General features: G+C 35.3%; 1 protein-coding gene across 1 annotated transcript; it reads right to left on the minus strand.

The window, feature by feature from the left end:
• Window positions 1-5,306: 5,306 nt before the first annotated feature.
• On the minus strand, window positions 5,307-8,507 carry LOC133798601 (deSI-like protein At4g17486). The gene is made up of 4 exons (XM_062236995.1): window positions 8,171-8,507; window positions 6,599-6,851; window positions 6,030-6,317; window positions 5,307-5,834 (listed from the first exon to the last, which is right to left on the minus strand). The coding sequence occupies exons 2-4, from the start codon at window positions 6,807-6,809 to the stop codon at window positions 5,590-5,592; spliced, it is 744 nt and encodes a 247-aa protein (XP_062092979.1). The 5' UTR covers window positions 6,810-6,851; window positions 8,171-8,507; the 3' UTR covers window positions 5,307-5,589.
• Window positions 8,508-20,888: the final 12,381 nt, after the last annotated feature.

Raw genomic sequence — 20,888 nt, forward strand, 5'->3', positions numbered from 1 at the left:
AGAAGGCCTGTCAATATGTAGATCTTCCTTCAGCAATTTTAAAAGCCAAGACCAAGTGTTAGTGTTTTCTTTCTCACAAACTACATAAGCAATAGGATACATTGAGTTTGTTGCATCTATTCCTACTTGTAATGCCCTACTACCTTAGAGCCGCTACTAAGTGACTTTAACACAGAAATTGTGCATTTAATTGACTCTAAGTGGTTTCTAAAACCAAAAGTGTGAATAAATCAGAGTTTAAGGCTGTACTCTTTAAAAATGTTTAACTTCATTGAAAACGTAAGTATAAAACATCTGGGATCCCAAAATAAGGTTTACAAAATATTTACAACTCAAAAATAGATTTACACTTGATCAGTTATCAAAAGAATGATTTAATACAGCCATATACAAAATGCCCCCAACCAAAGCAGTCGGGCAGGCCGAACATGTACGCGCCGCCCCCACGCTCTCCATACTCATGGCCGGTTGACTGACTCCTTGCTTCTACCTGCCACACGGAGCACCCGTAAGCCGAAGCCCAGCAAGAAAACCCAAATAATACATAACATATGCAATTCATATAGCTGGCATAATTCACTGATAAATAGAAAAACCATCATAATAAACAAGCACGGCCATGCCGCCCCAGAGGCCTTACCAAAGCCTGGGGTTTCGGTTCTCACCGCGAGGATAACTCATGTATCCCTTGGGTCCCACCCTGAATATAAGCATCCCATGTGCTGTGTGTTACTTTCGGCCCCACGGCCGTACCCATTCTACGCCGCACTCGGCCCTTACCGTTCATTTCATTATAATCACACATATAATACATTCGAAATAATCATTCACACACATTATGATTCATTTAAGGTTAAACATTTGCACATAATACAGTCTGGGGCCATGCCCTGCAATCACACAGTGGGGCCATGCCCTATTCTCGGGTGTTACGGTTTTCTTACCTTTAGATTCAGTAGCATTGATCAACCTGACTCCTTGAGCACGATCTTACCCGAGCCCTAGCGCTTACCTAAGCAAAATCCACAAGTCAAAGTCATCACCAATCCTCAAGTCCGAAACCTAGCCTCGGGACTAATCCCGAGCCCCCGGGAAGTCCTAGATCCCCAAAACAACGTGGCGGAATCGAGTCCCGAACCCTAGGTCAAAATCCCTTCACAAAAGCCCAAAAATCCCCTCTGTGAACAGTGCAGCGCTACAGCGCTCAAAAGAGGGCGCTGTAGCGCTACAAGCAGAACCACCCTCACCAGACAGGGGCTAGCGCTACAGCGCCCCCTGCCTAGCGCTGTAGCGCTAGTTGCAGCAGACCAAAACCAAAAATCGCATCTTGCGATTTTCTTCCCCCATTTCGACCCCAAACTTGTCCAACTCTTTCTCAAGCCCAAAAAAAAACTTATACACACCACACACTCATCCCAAGCACCCCATGAACTCAATCCCAAGCTCAAGCAACCCACAATTCAAAATCTAACCCAATGAACCCAAAAACCAGAAAATCACTTAAACAACAAGGATAGGGTCTTAGAAATCATACCGTGGGTGGAATTTCGACCTTGAACTGAACCCTAGACCTCCTTGGCTTGCACCTTCACAACCTTGACCTGTTTTCCCCAAAATCCCCATCCATTTAGCTCAAAACACAGCTCAAAACCAGCAAAAACCCTAAAACCGAAAACCTCAAGAACTTACCTCAAATCTCTGATGTGATCTTGCTAATCCCTTGCCAATCCTCAAGCCTAGCTTAGGATCCTTGATGCTCAGCTAACCCTAGCCTTCCACTGAGCTTAACCTCAAGAAAAATCAAGTGAAATGGTTGGGAGAGCCACAAACCGAATCTTCAAAGCCAAACCCTTCAGTTTTCCCTCTCTTCCTTCTCTTCCTTCTTTCTTTCTTTTCAGCCTATGCTTTTCTCTACAAAATCCACTAAGTATAAAGACCTTCTTTATTTTATCTCTTACAAGCCTAATGACCAAAATGCCCTCCCTTACTAATTCTAAACCTTTATGTCCATAAAGGGGCATTTTAGTCATATTACCCAAATTCCCACTAATTCCTCAAGTGTTCCTAATAATTCCCGCTCGCTACCCAATACCGGATTAATCATCAAATATATTCCCAGATTCTCAATTAACTCCCCAGGCTTAACCCAAGCCTGGTACAGGTTCCCGCTTTGACTTTCCGCTAACCCGCTCATTCTAGGATCGTCTCGAGTCATAGATCACAGGTATCAACATAGTCATGCCCAACATGGCCAAATTACAAATATGCTCAATCAGGTCTACATGCATACTAATTCACATAGTCATGCATCACAATTAATCACATAATCATATAACGTGCATTAAATCATAATCATGCATAAAACTCATTAAAGACACACACAGAATTCATTTATGCCCTCCAGGCACACTATCCCAGGCCCTAAGCCTTAATACCGAATTTGGGGTCGTTACACTACTGCAGCCAAAAGCAATCCTTTACAATACCCTTTGAGGAAGCACCCATCAAGACCAATGAGTGGTCTACAACCAGATCTGAAACCTTCCTTACAAGCTTTTAAGCAGATGTATACCCTCTCAAATATCCTCTTTCCTTCTACCATATTTGATTTGATGATGGCAGTGCTACCAAGGTTTGTAGCCAATATCATTTTGCAGTAGTCTTCCAAGATAGCATACTGCTCAGAGACACTACCTTCAAGCAATATTTTTGCTCTGGCCTTTGCCCTGTAGAATATCCAATTAGAAACATGCGAGTACTTGGTTTTGGTTGTCATCCCTCTGAAAGTCTTATACTTCATATCTGGATTGATTCTGAATTGCTCTAAAAAATACTTAGACAACCAGGGAGCATCGGCATGGCTATTATTAAGGACCAAACCATAGTTGTGGTTATCTACTAAAGTCTGCACTTTGAAAGTAGTGTTGTCAGCTCTTGAAACACTTGCATACAACAACCAAGGACATTGTTTAGCTTTGCATTTGACCCTAATTCTTCTCATGTCATTGCTTACATATTTAAACTCTCTATTACTTTCAATAAAGTACTCTTTAATAGCAGTCCTCAGTAGTTTTGCAGTCCCAAATTCCATTCCCAATACAAATTTGAAATCCTTAAAGTTGGACCTAGGGTTGTAATCTATTTTTGACTTCCTAGGCCCAACCTCTTCACCATCACTTCCAAGACGTTGCAAGTCCTCTTTAGTGTCCACCCCATCTAACTCATCTCCCTGAACACCTTGGCTGCACAAATTTGTCACACTACCCCACCATTTAGTTGGATCAGATGGCCTACCCATCTCTTTTTTTGCCTCAACCTCTTGCTCATACTCCTCATCGTTTAACTCAAAGTCTTCCTCTTGCAGACACCCTCTTGACTGACTCTGATTAGAACTTTCAGGCATCTCATGTCTTGCATCATTCACTTCATCTGGCAAGACCTCCTCATTTTGTGTGTCAGCTTGAGGTATGGGTGCATCATCCCCAGCATCCATTTCAACAGCTGCTTCCTCACTATCCGAAGCAAAATGGACATAAAAATCATCCTCATTCCCATCCTCATTCCCATTCCCTTGTTCTGCCTCATCATCATCACCATACTCAGTTTTCTCACTATCTGATGAAAGTTCCACTACAGGTATACCCACCACATCAGGCACCACATCAGTATCAGATGGTAACTCCTCAATCACACATCTCCTTAATATTTTAGGGGGAGGGTCAGGTATATGGGGTACTGCAGTGGGGTCTTCCTTCCATTCCAAACCAAATGTAGCCTCAGGTAGGACCAAATACACTTCAACCTCTGATATTCTCTTGACATCCAGTTCATTAAGTATTTCTGAAGCTTCCTTAGGCCCAACAACCATCTTCCCAGCATTAAGATGCTTCCCATGTGGCTTATATAGAAACCCGAAAGGCGTAGAATAACCTAATTTGCTAGCAATATCCTCTAGCACAAACCTGCTGAATTTTCTCTTCGAAACATTGTCAAAGTAGTCTATTTGCCCTTTCTCATATCTTTTATTACTAAAGGGCGTGAACCAATGCCCCCTATGATGCAATTTGACTGTAAACTTCCCAGAATTTTCACCTGTGTAAATTAAAGTACAATATACACCAAAACAGCAGTACACAGGGGAAGCAAACCAAATCAAAAGTAGTACTAGTGAATAAAATAGTCAACAAAGAATCAGATGCACTATTTTACTCCACAAAAAATGTCAAAACCCCAAAATGGTCACATAGAGATTCCCACAAAAATCCATACGTATGGACCCCACTTTCTATTCTTAAATATGCTTTAAAGCATCTCCACCAACCAGAACCCCAACAAAATTGATATAAAAAATGTAAAAAAAATTAACTCATTTAGAACCCCCAAAACCGAACTCCCAAAACACAAACAAAAAATTTGAAATGGGTTCTAGCAAACTTACCGTACGCTGGTGGTGGGTCATTAGGTCCCCTACGTTTCGCCATAATGATCGCCGTCAACGTGCAACTCAGTTCGTCTTCCTCCTTCGTTCGAATGCTTGAAATCGTTTCTTCACTTGAAATCGTTTCCTTCTTCCTCATTCAGAAGAATGCTTTTCGTCTTCAACTTAGTTTTTCCAGTTGTTAGTTTTTTTTTTCAGATGGTTAAGTTTTTTATTCAGATGGCTAAGTTTTTAGTTATATTAGTTTTTAGTTTTTAGTTTTATTTATTAGTTTTAATTTATTATATCAGAAACTTTTTTAAAAAAAAGATTTAGGTGACCTATCATATTTAAAATTACGTTGACCAATTACAAATTACCAGATTTACCTCTACATGGCACTTGACGTCAGGTATCAACGGATGCCAAAGATTATTGACGGAAGGTATTTTTACCGCAAAAAAAAAAGGTTAGGTATTTAAGTGTTATAAAACTAACAACTTAGGTATTTTCACCGCAAATATCCCTAAAATTATTATCACTAATTTCTTTAAAATTACATACTTGGCTCCCTCAATTTTTTTCTTCTATCTTTTGACCCCCTTGAAATATACGTGTGTCCGTCCCTGACCCCTGATGCAAAAATTACGAGTTTAAAAATTCCAATACTAATTTTTAGGACACCAAAGTAAAGTTGGCAACCAAATGCCATTTACCCATTTAATTATAAAAATTAATCGTACAAAATCTAATTGGTTGGAGAGAAACAAAGAGAAAACAACTAGACCTTAGGGATTCTTGATGTCTACCTTTAAAGGACCAAAACGTCAAAACAACAAACAACCATTCATATCATTTATCTCAAGGGCATATTGATCTTCTTCTCGACTTTTTGTATTTGCACATGGAAAAACAATTCAATAATTATCTAAAATTCACATTACAAATCTTAAATCTTACAGAGATGACAAACGACGATTGAGACTTGTTAGCATGGGTGGAAAAGGGTCACCAGTTTTTACACTCCAAGTCAAAACAACAGCACAATTTTGTCATTTTACAGGGTAGTGGAAGATGAAACTAACGTTCCTCAGTGGTTCAATGTTGCTGAAAGTGGGTTTCTTGTTCTTTCAGCGGGAAAGCAATGATGGGTATATTAATAAGAAAGGCTCTTACTTTTCCTTCACTGACCCATTTTTAGACCTTTTCAGCTCCCATGGCGGTAGGCAACCTTTATAGTGAGAATGTAGAAACAAGGATGACATTGATACTTCTTTCTGAGGCATTGATATTGATGAAAAGCAACTGAAGGCACTTCTCAGTTTCTTCTTTTCATTGTCGAGTTCCTCGGAATTGGGGTCATGTCGGACAGCGGAAACCTTAAGGGCCTCTGGGAGAATGCAGTTGCACAATGAACCTAGATGGAATACAGAAATGTGATTGAATAATGAGCTTCTGTCATGAACAGCCACTAAGTATAGCAGTATGAAAGTGACGCTATCTTTAACTGTGTTGAATAATTCATAGAAAATGTAGGCATTTCTAAAGGACTTGCACATTAGAGAACATTGCCTTCTAAAAATAGTGGCTCGTGGATAAGGACATCACTCACCTATCCTTGCAAGTCGATTTATCCATTTGGGAATTCTGTTTCCGGTCAGCTTGTAACATATATCCTCGCAGAAATGGTTGCAGTTCTTGACTATCAAATGATATGTATCACCATTGTAATTTGCAGATTGGCGTTCCATAAAATCTCTTACCTGGATAGGATCCAGGCATGTTGTGCCCAAAAAAATTGACTTCCTAAACTTAAAACCAGGGCATTGTCGAGGGTCAACTTCAAAGACACCACTTGTTGGGTAGTCATGGGCGCCAAAGGCATATTCCACACCGTGAACTGTAAGCATACAAAGGGCATAAAAAGTTATTTGCTAAGTGAGGATTAGCAAGCAATATAAATATATCCACCTAAATCAATGGTAAAGTATAATGTTTACAAGCAATAGAACACATGCAAAGTTTGAAAGGAGAGTCAAACTAACAATGCTAATTTCTTCATAGTGACAATGATATGCAGTGATAATATTGTAGCAATTTTGGGGGGATGAGGAATATAGTTTTGTGCTTAATTTGACGATAGTTGTCATAAAATATGAATCCAAAGGTATACAAACCAACCTTCCAACCCAGAATGAAAGATTCCAATGCCTGCCCAATAGACGTAGCCATTTACAGGAGTCAAGTCATACACGTTTAGATAGACAGGTGCATCTCGCGGACCATAGCCTGCTGCCTTCACTTTTGGAAACATGCAAAAATGGGTAGACGATTTGCCTTTTAAGCAAAGAGGCACAATAGAATGCCAGCCATTCTTCGATCCCAATTTCATGCTGAAGGTGAAACCAGGAATTGATGAGTACCTAGTTCCAACCTGCTAATATGAACGAGAATAAGAAACTGTAATGAGAAACTATCCATGCAAGTACGAGCCATGACAGATAAAAAGCGCAAATAACTTAGTCTTATACTTCTAGCAAGTCAAGCGACCAATCAGTTTATCATATCTATGATATCATGAAATATTTTAGACAGTACTTCTGCTAGACCCTGGAAGTGGAAATTGGTATCCACCTTACCATGGCATCAGATGATTTTGGAACAAAATTTAATATGGCTCCCTTATTTAGAATTCCTCAAGTAGCTTTAGGATGGACAGAGCGCCAAACATGTTACACATTAGAACAAATCTAATGTATTTAAAATATACGATTCTCCTCTACACGGCAAAAGTTATAACCAGTAAAACCTCAACATTTATACGATATATAGTATACCTACAAGAAATTTAGTTTCAACACAACATAGACCATATATAGGTCATAATGAGTTGAATATTTGCAGTCCGAGCCTATATATTATTGGAGACCCAAAAAAAATGTTGTATAAACATTAAAGAATCTGCTCATCGCAGGACATTATCTTCGAAGCTAGTAGGAATATTCTGATGTCAAGCTTGCTACCAAGCACAGACCTTGGGAAGTAAATGCTATCAAGCTCAGGGCATATATGGTCAATCGCCCCCTCAAAAATAGGCACATCTTTAGACGAACAAGAATGTCAAGTTTTCTCTGTAAAGGGCCAAGGATAATTCAATAGGATCACATCCATATCCGAGCATTAGTATCCCATTATAATTCTCCATTCATGAATACCATGGTCTATTGTCTTTTACATAGCCACAACAGTCAACAATCTTAATATATAAGCTGGCCCTTTCTAAATTCCTCGAATCACCTTTTTGACTTTCAAGCTTTCATCACCATGAATGCATCAACTTCACACAGTGAAGTACTCGTCAAGCTAAATGACAACCAAATCACATATAATAGAGTAACCTCTAAACCAGATTTAGATAATATTACAGCTCACGAACTAATCCCCAAATCTGATGCCCTTTTCGAGTATTCTAATCTTGAAACCTTTATAAGCCTTAAACTACAAAATCCAGCTAGTGGGTTTAGCTACATTTTCCATAAAAGAAAGATAGAAACCTTAAAATCAAGATATTAGATTCATGGCAAGAACCCAAAAAGAATAACCAAAGTAAAAAATAGAAAATGTGGCCGCTGATCTTACCCAGAAACCCATAGCAAAACATCCAAGTTAACGGATGCAAGAAAAGGCAAATCAAGAACAAGAAAGGCAAAACTTGAGAGAACTAATCAAACCCACTAAAAGAGACACACTGACCTCTTAGAAGAGCGAGAACGAGAGCCATCAGAGAAGAGAGAAACTGGGTCTTCGTGGAGAAAGAAGGGAGGCGGCAACCATTTCCATTTCTTCTTCCAAAGCTCAAAAGAGAGCAGTAGTTGAGTTCAAAATGAAAATGGTATTGGGCGTGGGTTGGGACTGAAACCCACACGTAGATTCAGGCTGTGTCTGACAAAAATGAAAGCTGGCTTGGCCAAGAACAGAAGTACAGAAGAGAAGAGAAGAGAAGCTACTGTCCCTTTATCAAACCCAATAAAGAAAGAGAAAGAGCAAATGACCAAAAAGAGATCATCAAGTTTTAGAAATTATAACCAAAGTGAAACATATGCCTAGAAATTCTGTCTCTCTATATCTCACTCTTTTGACTGTCTTGTCTTTTTTTTTAATTATTATTATTTACTTTTAAATTAATTTTATGTATTTATTTAATTCCTCCATTGTATCTTTCTAACTCCACTCTTGCATTGCTGTCACAAAGCTTGGTGTAATTACTTTACTCATGTTTCATGCACAAAAAGCAATTAATTATTTACACATTTTAAAAGCAAACAATTATAAAGATGATCTTTACTACCTTTTATATGTGGCCTTAGATATTTAATTTAATGGTTAAGTTGGTGGGTACATTTTTGTTCATATGATCTTGTGTGGAGGACCCATATCTTTTATCTGTTTGTCGTATTTTTCTCAATCAATCAAATCAAATTATTGCTAAATTGGATATACATTTATATAATATATATATTTATACATTTTTACAACTACTTAAATGAATAGCAGGTCCTAAATTAAATTGATAAAAGAAAAACATAAATAATCTACATGATTGATTGAAACCCAACTAGATAACAATTTAATAATTTCACACTTATAAATTTGGTCATTAATTTTTTTTTAACCCAGTCATCATTTGTTATTTTGAAAAGAAAAAAAAATCCGTGAGAAGTTGCGTCATTGTCACATTGAGTATAGTGAAGTCTGTCTAGAGAGTTGTGAGAAGATTAATAGGGTGTAAAATAATGCACACTTTGGGCTTTGAAAATCCAAACGAAGGTTGCCATGTCAGCATAAGATGCCACAAAACTTGAAATTTTAATTCTATTATACTCCTTTCTTTCAGGTCCAAATCCAAAACTATTGGATGACATGAATTACCAAAGTGCTTTGTCTGTGTTGTTAAAGTTTGACGAAATAATTGCTTTAGCCAATCATATTAATTGTGTTGTATCAGTTGATGTAATAATCAGTCACATAGATTTCTCCTTAACTATTTAGCCTCCTCTAAAACGTGGTGTGTAACTCAAATTTGTGAATCAAAACTATTATTATTATTATTAAATAGGTTTGCTCATAAACCGAAAAAATAAATTAAAAACTCAAATAAACAAATACTATATGGTTGCTTATATAATATCATTGATATTACAGCCTATCAACGTTTGATATTGTATCTTTTTCATCACCAATATTTCTCTTCTTTCTTTTTTTAATTTAAAAAAGGAATAATGTGACTAGCTAAGCTCAACCAGCCTAAATTTTATGTCATTTGATTTGAACTTGTTCAAGACCATGTGCTCTCACATGTTTAATATTCCGCTATGTAATCCATTCCAAAAATTCCCCGTAATGGTTAGATCGATAATTCTAATATTTTGGATCAGTTATAGCTATTTAAATTGATTGAAAATTACGGTGTATATAATATATACATATACAATTTCAATGTGATTCGAACTTTATATTTTATAAGAGGTATTTATTCGTTCTAGATTTAGCTAGACACATCATTCTCATTCTTATTGGTGAAGTCATAACCATCTCTTCTTATTATTAGTCAAGAAAGTTAAGTCGGATACAAGACCTTTAGATATAAATAGTTATTGTGAGAGTGATTTTATATAGGTAATTTTAGATTTCTCCCCCTGAATTATGATATATATATTATCGTGCTCTTTGATTTTTTCGGGTCATTAAAACTCTACCAAAACTATTCACAGTGTTGTAAAGTGAGACTTCCGTTCAATTATGTCTAATGTGGCTAACGACATACTAACATGACTTTTTCTGTTGCTGAAGTGTCTTGGGCACACCATATGTATAATTTAAAAAATTAAAAAACTCTTTATTTTTTATTAAAATTTAATAAATTTAAAATAAATCATTACACAAAAAATAATTTAAATTAAATCAAATCTTACAAAATTAATTATTTTTCTTGTAAAGCATGATTTATTTTTAATTTATTAATATTTAATAAAGAATATTTTTAAATTAATTTTTTAAATATACATGTGGCGCTGACGTGGTCAAGACAAATCAGCAAGCAAAGAGTCACGTTAACATCCCATTAGCCACATTGGACAAAATTGGACGGAAGTGCCATTTACAATACTATGAATAGTTCGAGAAAACTTTTAGCTGCCCGAAAAAACAGGGGGCGCAAAAATGTATATCTCATAGTTCGGGGGCAAAAATCATAAATAACATTTTATATAACACAAAATCATTTTGTAATCTTTAGACAGAGAGAGAAAGTAAGCTGTATTTGATTTTTATCCTTCAAGAAAGAGAGAGAACAGGATTAGTCATAAGTGAGAGAAAGCTTCAAGAAAGCAAAAAAGGCTTGATCGAGTTTAGAGTATAAGGGATTTTGCAGTCACTTATTATGTGTTCTTCTCAACTGTGAAGAATGAAGGTTGTACAAAGTTGTTCGAATATTATTCAATAAAGCTTGTGGTGGTGCTCAACTGGACGTAGGACAAATTGTCCGAATAAATATAAACCTTGGTGTTTTTTGTTTGTTGAAGGAAAGTCTCTGATTCATTCAACGAGAAACCCAAACATACGTCCATTACAATAACAGCTATGCGATAAGCCATAATTACAAATCATATCCCTACAGAGCGAGCCGACCTTACAGCGAACATATAGACTTACATAGGTGAACATCCTAACGTAGTCATTGCCGTTAGCAAGATCCTTAATATGAGTAGTAAGTTACAAAACAAATCAGGGGTAAATTCTCATAAACAAAAAGAAAGATGTGGTAGCTGAGTATCTTCACTGAGATGCATATTACAGTAGTATGGTAGGCCAGTTCTAACAGCTATTGTAATAGCTCCACAGTAGTCCTTACCGTAACACCGACACCACCAAAATACTACCTGAGTCTGGGATCTCAAATTGCCCACTTTACCACCAAGGGCACAAAGCAAGGCCCAAATACTATAGCGATAGAACACCATTATTAAAATGAAGTAAACTAAAATTACCAACAATTCAAAAAAATACTGAAATACAAAACAAAACTCAGAAAATCGTAAGTCTAGATCTAGGATTGATTAAGCAGCCCCAAATTTTCTTCCACCTCACATGCTGGATTTGACCTCTTGACCACCCATCAATGTTGGTATTTATAGATCAAATCAGACATTATACGCAGCGGAACAACAATCAAAATTGTTAATTTAACCCCACAAAATTTCTAGATCTATTTCTTCACATACATATATATATATTGAATCAAAGAAATGAATAAAAAATTACCTCAAGTCATTCATTGCTACTATCTTTTTGTATGGCAAAATCATTGAGATCTCATACCAGGATCTTTCAAAATGTTCTCAACACACAAAGAACGAGTGTGGGCTTGTTATACAAAACAATAGGCAAAATCTATTTATCAGATGTTCTCAACACATGAGATCTAATAAATTTTGGACATAAATTTGTGAAGAACAGTGACCTATGCTTGTAACACTGTTCTATTTCTCTCACAGAGATTTCACGATATATTTTCTATATCTGAAAAGTATCGCTCTGGAAAAACTGATCTCATATATTTAATATATCCAATATATTAAAAATAAATAATATTAGTTATTTTAAACAATTTAAAAATAACTAATCAGTTATCAAATTTTTGTTTAAATAATAATATTTTAATCATATTAAAATATCTCATTATTTATTTAATATTTAAATAAATAAAATTGTTGAATCAAGATTCTTCTAGAACCTTCTTGTGCGTGTAGCACAGTGACTGTGCACTGTGCTACACGTGTACCACATGCCAGTGATGTCATGTGATTTTTCCCAATTTTTATTATTATTTAAATACCAAAAATCCCAAAAATAAATTAATTCAAAATTAATTATATTTTTGTTAAATCAAATAATTAATTAATTACACATAATTATACAATAATTATGTTTAGTGCATAGAAAAATATTTTAATTATCAAATAAGTCATTTTTGCCCATTTTCGTATTTATCTTTGTTAGTATTTGTTTGAGCCATTTCGGGGACCATGGACCTATAACATTAAGCTCCAATAAATTGAAACTAAATAATTAAACTCTTTAATCATAATAGTTAATTTATTAATTATGATATTTCTCTACTTTAAATTCAAAATTGAACTCTTTATGTTATAGATATACTTTTACACAAATCTTATTTTAAGTTGTCCATTGATATAACCATCTTACAATAGTTCAATCCTCTAATTAATTAGTTCATAAATTAGAATGGAAGAATTATCATTTTACCTTTATAATTTACTTCTTATTCCTTAAGTACCATTAATTCACTAGTGAATAATTAATCTATAATCTAAACATAGATTTGAGCTAAAAATCATTCAGTTCCAGAATTAACCCTTAAGGGAACTAATATACGATCTATTAGGAAATATTAGATTCCGTATTGTTGATACATGTTCCCAACCATCAATGATATTAAATCTCCAAAACAAAAGTCATTAGCCTCAATCTATGAAGAGACCTTAATGAATGAATCAAAAAATTTAATAAACATAAACAAGAGTTCATGAACACTCAGGATTTAGGTTGATCTATAAATGATCATCGGTTATGATATGAATTACAAATATTTATTATTAAATGGTTTTTGGATAAAGACTTTTATTCATATCGGTCATTGTCATATATAATCATATTATTTAAAGCACATTTACCGAGATGTCTTACCACATCAATAATCTGAATCTAGATTATTTGCATCAACACGATATTCAGTAAACCGTACTTACAAACCTAATTAAAGAATTCCATAACTTCAATTTGTTGTTGACTATTTTCATTCATTCCTGTGATCTTAATTCTCTCATACTAATACAAGATCACATTCTCAATAATGAATATGGAATTTTTAGATATTTACAAAGAAATTATTCAAACAATAATTTATAACAATAATAGACCATTGTATTTATTTATTCATTGAAATAATAAATGTCTTTTACATGCTTTTAGGACATACTCCTAAAAATCTCCCACGTGTACTTAAAGCAAGTAAGGAATGTCTCTCAATCTCATATTACCTACATGATCCTCGAATTGCTTTGGAGGAAGCGTCTTCGTAAGCGGGTCTGCCAAGTTGTGTTCTGATGTGATTTTCAGAATGGACACATCTCCTCTATGTACGATTTCTCTGACTAAGTGGTATTTGCACTCTATATGCTTTCCCCTCTTGTGGCTTCTTGGTTCTTTAGAATTAGCCACTGCTCCACTGTTGTCACAGTAAAGAACAAGTGGTTTCTCCACTTCTGGAAGCACTTCCAGATCCGTGCAGAACTTTTTTAGCCAAACTGCTTCTTTAGCTGCCTCATAAGCTGCTGTGTATTCAGCTTCCATGGTTGAATCAGCTATATTGGATTGCTTAATGCTCCTCCAGACATCTGCTCCACCACCAAGAGTGAATACTGACCCAGAAGTAGATTTTCTACTATCTTTGTCTGATTGAAAATCTGAGTCAGTGTATCCAGTAGGTTCAAGGTCACTACCTGAATATACTAGCATATAGTTTCTCGTTCTCCTGAGATACTTGAGAATATGTTTCACCGCAATCCAGTGTTCCAAACCTGGATTTGATTGATAACGGCTGACAATCCCTACTGCATAACATATGTCAGGTCTAGTACATAACATTGCATACATTAGGCTCCCTACAGCTGATGCATAGGGATACTTTCTCGTATCCTCTTGCTCTTGTGGTGTCTTTGGACACTGATCTTTGCCAATAGTAATTTCATGTCTGGTCGGCAATTGACCCTTTTTGGAATTTTCCATAGAGAATCTTTCAAGCACTTTATCAATATAATTTGCTTGTGAAAGTGCCAAGAGCTTGTTCTTTCTATCTCTTAGAATTTTAATGCCTAGAACATAGCTCACTTCTCCCAAATCTTTTATTTGGAATTTGTCAACCAACCATTTCTTTACATTTGATAATGTCTCTACATCATTCCCAATGAGTAGGATATCATCAACGTAAAGAACTAAGAAAACTACAACTTTCCCTTTGATGTATTTATAAACACATGCTTCGTCAACATTTTGTTCGAAGCCATATGTTTTGATAGTTTCATCAAAAGTTAAGTTCCAAGATCTTGATGCTTGTTTCAATCCATATATGGATTTCAACAACTTGCATACCTTTTGATCTTGATCATTCTTAATAAACCCTTCTGGTTGTTCCATAAATATGGTTTCATCAAGTTGGCCATTTAGAAAGGCTGTCTTGACATCCATTTGCCAGATCTCGTAATCATAGATGGCAGCTATGGATAAAAGTATGCGAATGGACTCAAGCATGGCTACAGGAGAAAATGTTTCTTCATAATCTACACCCTCTCTCTGTGTATAGCCTTTGGCCACAAGCCTTGCTTTATAAGTCTCTACCTTTCCATCTGCACCCCTTTTCTTCTTGTAGATCCATTTACGTCCAATGGCTTTAACATTGTCAGGCAGATCTACAAGTTCCCAGATTGAATTATAATACATTGATTCCATTTCTTGATTCATGGCATCTTGCCACTTATCAACATCAGGGTCTTCCATTGCTTCTTTAAAAGTCAATGGATCATCCTTTTCAGTATCTGATACAGGAACGTGTGCCTTATGTTCATAGCGAATAGGTTGTCTCACAATCCTCCCACTATGACGTTGCACTGATTTTTCCTTTTCAAGAATTGTGGGTTCTTTGGTTGTTTTATTATTAACTGATGAAGAAGATGGAGATGAAATTTTATTTGTCATTAGTTCTTGTAAAACTACTTTGCTCCGAGGTTTAAAATTATTCATATAGTCGTGTTCTAAAAAGGTTGCATTCGTCGAAACAAATACATTTTGATCACTTGGACTATATAAATATCTGCCTCTTGTTTTTGGAGCATAACCCACAAATATACACACTTCAGACCTTGAATCCAGTTTTCTAGATTTAGGTCTTAGCACATGAGCAGGACAACCCCAAATACGAAAATGTCGTAAACTAGGTTTATTTCCATAATTCTAGTGGTGTCTTTGTCACAGTTTTGGACGGAACTACATTCAAAATGTAATTAGCTGTTTGAAGTGCATATCCCCAAAACGATAAGGGAAGTGAAGAGTAGCTTATCATAGACCTAACAGGTTTCTTCGCTCTGAAACTCTGTTTTGTTGTGGTGTTCCAGGTGCTGTGAGTTGGGATAGAATACCATGCTCCAGCAAGAAATCTTTGAATTCAGAATCCAAATATTCACCACCACAGTCAGATCGGAGTGTCTTTAAAGATTTACCTAATTGCTTCTCAGCTAAGGCTTTGAAGTCTTTAAACCTATCAAAAGTTTTGACTTCTTAAGCATTGGGTAGACATGACCGTATCTAGAATGGTCGTCAGTAAATGTGACAAAATATTCATAACCACCTCGAGCTTGTATGTTAATTGAACCACATACATCGCTATGTATAAGCTCTATTGGTTCTTTTGCTCTATTTCCCTTTGAAGTGAAATGTCATTTTGTTAATTTTCCTTCTAAACAGGATTCACAAACCGGTAGGGTTACAACTGTTAGCTCCCTCAAAGGTCCATCTTTAGTTAACCAGTTTATCCTATCTAGACCAATATGACATATTCTTAAGTGCCAAAGATACTTGTCATTTTCTTTAGAAACCTTTTGTCTTTTGTTACTTTGTGGATTAGCTACTTTGAATAATTCAGAATTATTGAGCGATTTTTCAATTGGATTAAGCATGTACAGTCTGTCCTTTTGTTTTGCATGACAAATATTGTTCCCATTCTTTGTAATAAAAATCACATTATTATAAAAAGAAATGCCAAAATTTTGTTCACGTAACAAAGATAAAGAAATAATATTTATAGTAATTTCAGGAATAAAGAGAACATTATTCAAAATTAGAAATTGGTTCTTAAAATTTAAACGGACTGTTCCACATGCTTTAGCTAAAACAAGTGCTCCACTTCCCACTCTCATAGTCATCTCTCCTTGCTCCAACTTCTTTGCGGACTCAAGCATCTGCAAACAAGAACAAACATGGTTAGTGGAACCAGAATCAACTATCCATGATGATTTGTCATGTTCCACCATACAAGCTTCGAGTACAAGTAAATCTAATTTACTTTTCTTTTTCTCTTTCAGCTCGGCGAGATACTTTGGACAGTTTCTCTTCCAATGACAGTCGGCATTACAATGGAAACACTTTCCTTTGGGTGCTTTTTGTTTGGGGTCATTGTTCTTTCTGTTCTTGGGTGCCTTGGATGACTTCTTTGTCTTTTTCGGATTGTCCTTTTTAGGTTTGCAGTCATTGTTATTGCTTTTCCTCTTCTTCTTCTTCGAAGATGGGTTGGCTTCAACAACATTTGCTTCAGCCTGATTTGAGATTGTCTTGTTCAAAGACTCAAAAGTTTGTAATTCATTCAACAATTGTGTCATGTTAAATTCTAATTTTTTCATGACATAATTTGTTGTGAATGTAGAAAAAGCAGGAGTTAAAGACTCAAGTATAATGCTTACTTGTGTCTTTTCATCCATGATTGCTTCGTGTGTCTCAGCTTCATGGAGTACACTGATCATGTTCAAGACATGCTCACGCCCAGATTGACCTTTCTTCATCTTAGCATTCATGTAGGTTCTAGTAGCCTCGCGACGACCTTGATCAGATGGGCGCCCAAACATTTCCTTAAGAGATTCTAGTATCTCAAAAGCAGTTTCCATGGATTCATGCTTTGTTCGTAAGACATCACTCATGCTTACAAGCATATAGCACTTAGCTTTGTTATTTGATTGAATCCATGCATCATATTTGTCCCGAATATGTTTCGGGGCAGTGGCGCCAGGTTCTTCAGGACATTTCTCATTTAGGACAAACTTGTGGTTTTCGCTAACCAGCAACAGATTCATATTTGATTTCCATTTTGTGAAGTTATCACCAGTTAATTTTTCTTGTGCTATTATATCAGTGATTGGATTACTAGAGATAGACATATTCTGAATAAAAAAAATACAAATATTATTATATTTAGAAAAACAAATATCAAAGTTTCAGAAATTAAACGTGATGCATGAGAACAATTAAAACACATAAAATAAAGTTTAATTTCCACGATAAACCTTTCTAACAATTAAAGTGCCGCCTTAGGGTCGGTCAAATTAATCTTAGAGAATTTATAAGACATTCTTATCTTTATTGTTTAAAACTTAAAATACCTCATTATTTCTCTTTTAAACATTAAAGTACCGCTTAGTTTGGTCAAGTTATGATTATCCACTGCAAAAGCTTAATCATAACTTTGTGAGTGTAACCCATTATTTTGGACTTCATGACTTAACTTAGGACATGCCGCCTTAGGGTCGGTCAAACCTAAAATACATTATTAGTTCCTATCTTTGTAAGAAATATAACCTTGCTATTGACATGTCTAGACACCTTCCTTAGGGGGATGGAAACAAAGTTGTCGCGAGGCGCTATTCATATCTCACGGTGTTACATTAATAATGGAGACCACGTGTTATGTTGAGTTATCAACCCTCTCCCACTCACTATTTTGAAATAAGTATTTTTAACCTAATTAATTCCAAATTAATTATAGATTCTTTAAGCTTTATAAACATAATTAAAATTGGTAAGAAAGCAAGTTTCTAGGTCCATATCCAATTTTAAATTACCAATTATATTCATCTAAACTTTACTAAAATACAATTTTAAAATAAAGTCGGTTTAAAGAAATTAAGTCATAAAGACTCAAGAAAATGGTGTGATATTTTATCAAGTTTTTAAAGAATAAAACTGTAACGCCTTGGTTACCCCAAGACCATTACGGTGAACGTTGAACCGTGAGTTTAACGCGCTACCCGAGTTCTTTGGTTAAAAACGTGCTTCTAGGTGTTATTAATAGGGTAAGGTGGAAAACCAATAAAAAAGGAAAGGATATATTTTATTTAAAACGTAAAACTGTTCATGGGCCCATAAAAACGTTTACAAGTTGTTTATAATGTAAAATGGTCACTAATGTGTAAAATTTACAACCCGCCGATCTAAGCGGCAAAAATAGGGTAAACCCTCTAGTTCCCCTGAGAACTCCTTGGCTGTGGTGGTCAAGCAGCCGCATATGTACACAGCACCACCTAAGCTCTCCACTCAAGGCTGGGCGAGTTTTTCTTTCCCTTTACCTACACCACATAGCACCCATGAGCCAAAGCCCAACAAGAAAACACAATAATGAAAGCATATAAAATCAAATGATGATCATGATATTCATACATAGCTTATAGCTCTGAATAGATGAGTGAATATCACTTTGTGGTTACATTAGCCATGAAGGAGCTTATAGCTCTTAATCAGATGAGTGATTTAACACTTGAGGTTCTGGTAAACCATAATGAGTGACTAACAAGCAAGCCACTGTTGGGTTTTATGCCCTTATAAAACCATGTCGGACATGTAGCACGATTTCATATTATCAATAAAAGTAGTAGAAATCATTTAGTTTGAAAACCGTGTTGCTTGCTTGTTTTATTACACAATTATTGAAATAATACAAACATTTATAAAATCCCGAACATATGGATAGTTACAATTATAGTGACTAGGTCACAGTGGATTATAGTTGTAATTATATGTTCAAAAGAACGAGTCCTAAGATTAGATCAGTGCATTGGATTTTCACTGATTAGGCAATCTACGATATGATCTACTTACACATTCAGGGTGTGATGTCTTGTTCAAGGCATCGACCAAGTAGATAAGATCGGATGTATTTAGTTACATCGAACTAGGACTGATATTGATTATTGATTGATAAATAAGTATCGTTGTTATCAAATCTAATCAATGTCACAACGTTGACCATATATTAAGTCAATCTTAATTCTGAGTGATAATATTCTGCTAATTATATTATTTAAATCTTTTGACTTGTTCGTTACCAGCTTACCCTACGATCTAGCCCATACTTACATCTTGGAGATTTATTAGTGTAATTAAGTGGGAGTATTATTCATAGATACGAAATCTATAACTTCTGTATGAGAAGTGAAAAGATTATTTCCTTAATTGCTTTGTTCAAAAGGTTAAATGATTGAGATCTCATTTTTGTGATTAAGTTCACGGAAATATTATTTATAAGGAACTTAGTGGGAGTTAAGGATAAAATAATGATGAGGGGTAAAACGGTAATTTGCACCCAGCTTGTTAGTAAGTCATCGATAGAGGATTGAATGATTGTAATGGTTATAACAATGGATAACGTATTTATGGTTTTGAAAATACGTTCTATGAATTCAAGAGTTCAATTCCGAGTCTATAGTGGAGTCACGAGGAATTAATAAGGTAGTGAAATTATTCGTAAATAAATTCACGGTAACTTGTTGGAGCTTGATTTCATGGATCCATGGTCCCCGCATCACCTTTGAGTAAATCATCTAGAATGTCTCAATTAATTAATTTAATTATCAATTAGGATTTTTAAAAATTGACTAGGTCAATTTTGGAAAATTTACTGAGATATGAGATTTAGAGAATAAAAGAGAATCTTTGGGTAAATTTATTAATATTGATAAATTGGTATCAATATAAATAAATAATATTAAATCAAGTTTCAAATTATAATTAGTTAATTTGAATAAGGATTTAATTAATTAATTAAAAATAAATAAATAAATAAAAGGTTTTGAATTTAGGCCCATTTGGGATTTAAATTCAAAACAAAGAGATTGAGCCCAAGTCCATTTATGGCAGCCCAAGGCTTTTATTTTTGTTTATTATTTTTAATTAATTTAAATTTTAATAAATCCCATTAAGTTGCCTATATAAGGAATATGATATCTAGGGTTTTCATAAGAAAGCAAGTCAGTCTCAGTTGATTTGGGTAAGTGAAAACCTAGACACTCTAATCCTTTCTTAGCCACAATCTCTTCTTCTTTTCTAGATCTCTATCTCATGTGTTGAGAACCAGCCCACACTAGTTCTAGGTTGATCAAAGGCTTGGTGAGGAAGACTGTGTTGCTGATCGTGTTCAATCTCTTGATAATACTCTGCTACAGAAAGGAATCAAGGGTTAGAGAGATTGAAGGATGGAGTTGTTCCAGTTCTGTAACACCCCAACTCCTGGGACCGTTATGGTGTGCCTTGTAAACAGTGCTAAACTCGCTAATCGAGTCATTTGGCCAAAATCGTGAACTAAGTATGATTAGCGGTTTAGGGATTAAAAACTTTGGCTAGGATGTAACGTTTCACTAGAACGTTTAATATATACATTGGGATCCCAAAAACATAAATTTGAGAGATTATTATAGAAAATATTTACAACAGGCCGTTCTAAGCGGCAAAACAGGGTTCAACCCTAGTTCCACTTTAAACCTCGCCCGTGACGGACGAGCAGCTGCATATGTACACG

This window comes from Humulus lupulus, chromosome 1 (genome assembly GCF_963169125.1).
Source record: "Humulus lupulus chromosome 1, drHumLupu1.1, whole genome shotgun sequence".
NCBI lineage: Eukaryota > Viridiplantae > Streptophyta > Magnoliopsida > Rosales > Cannabaceae > Humulus > Humulus lupulus.

Bases quoted from the DNA above. Each gene is read 5' to 3' on its own strand.
- LOC133798601 (XM_062236995.1), bottom strand. From the start codon at position 6,809: ATGAAATTGGGATCGAAGAATGGCTGGCATTCTATTGTGCCTCTTTGC. The intron at 6,318-6,598 runs GTTGGTTTGTAT...GTATGCTTACAG, and splicing joins CTTTCATTCTGGGTTGGAAG to TTCACGGTGTGGAATATGCC. The intron at 5,835-6,029 runs GTGAGTGATGTC...TATTCCATCTAG, and splicing joins AAATCGACTTGCAAGGATAG to GTTCATTGTGCAACTGCATT.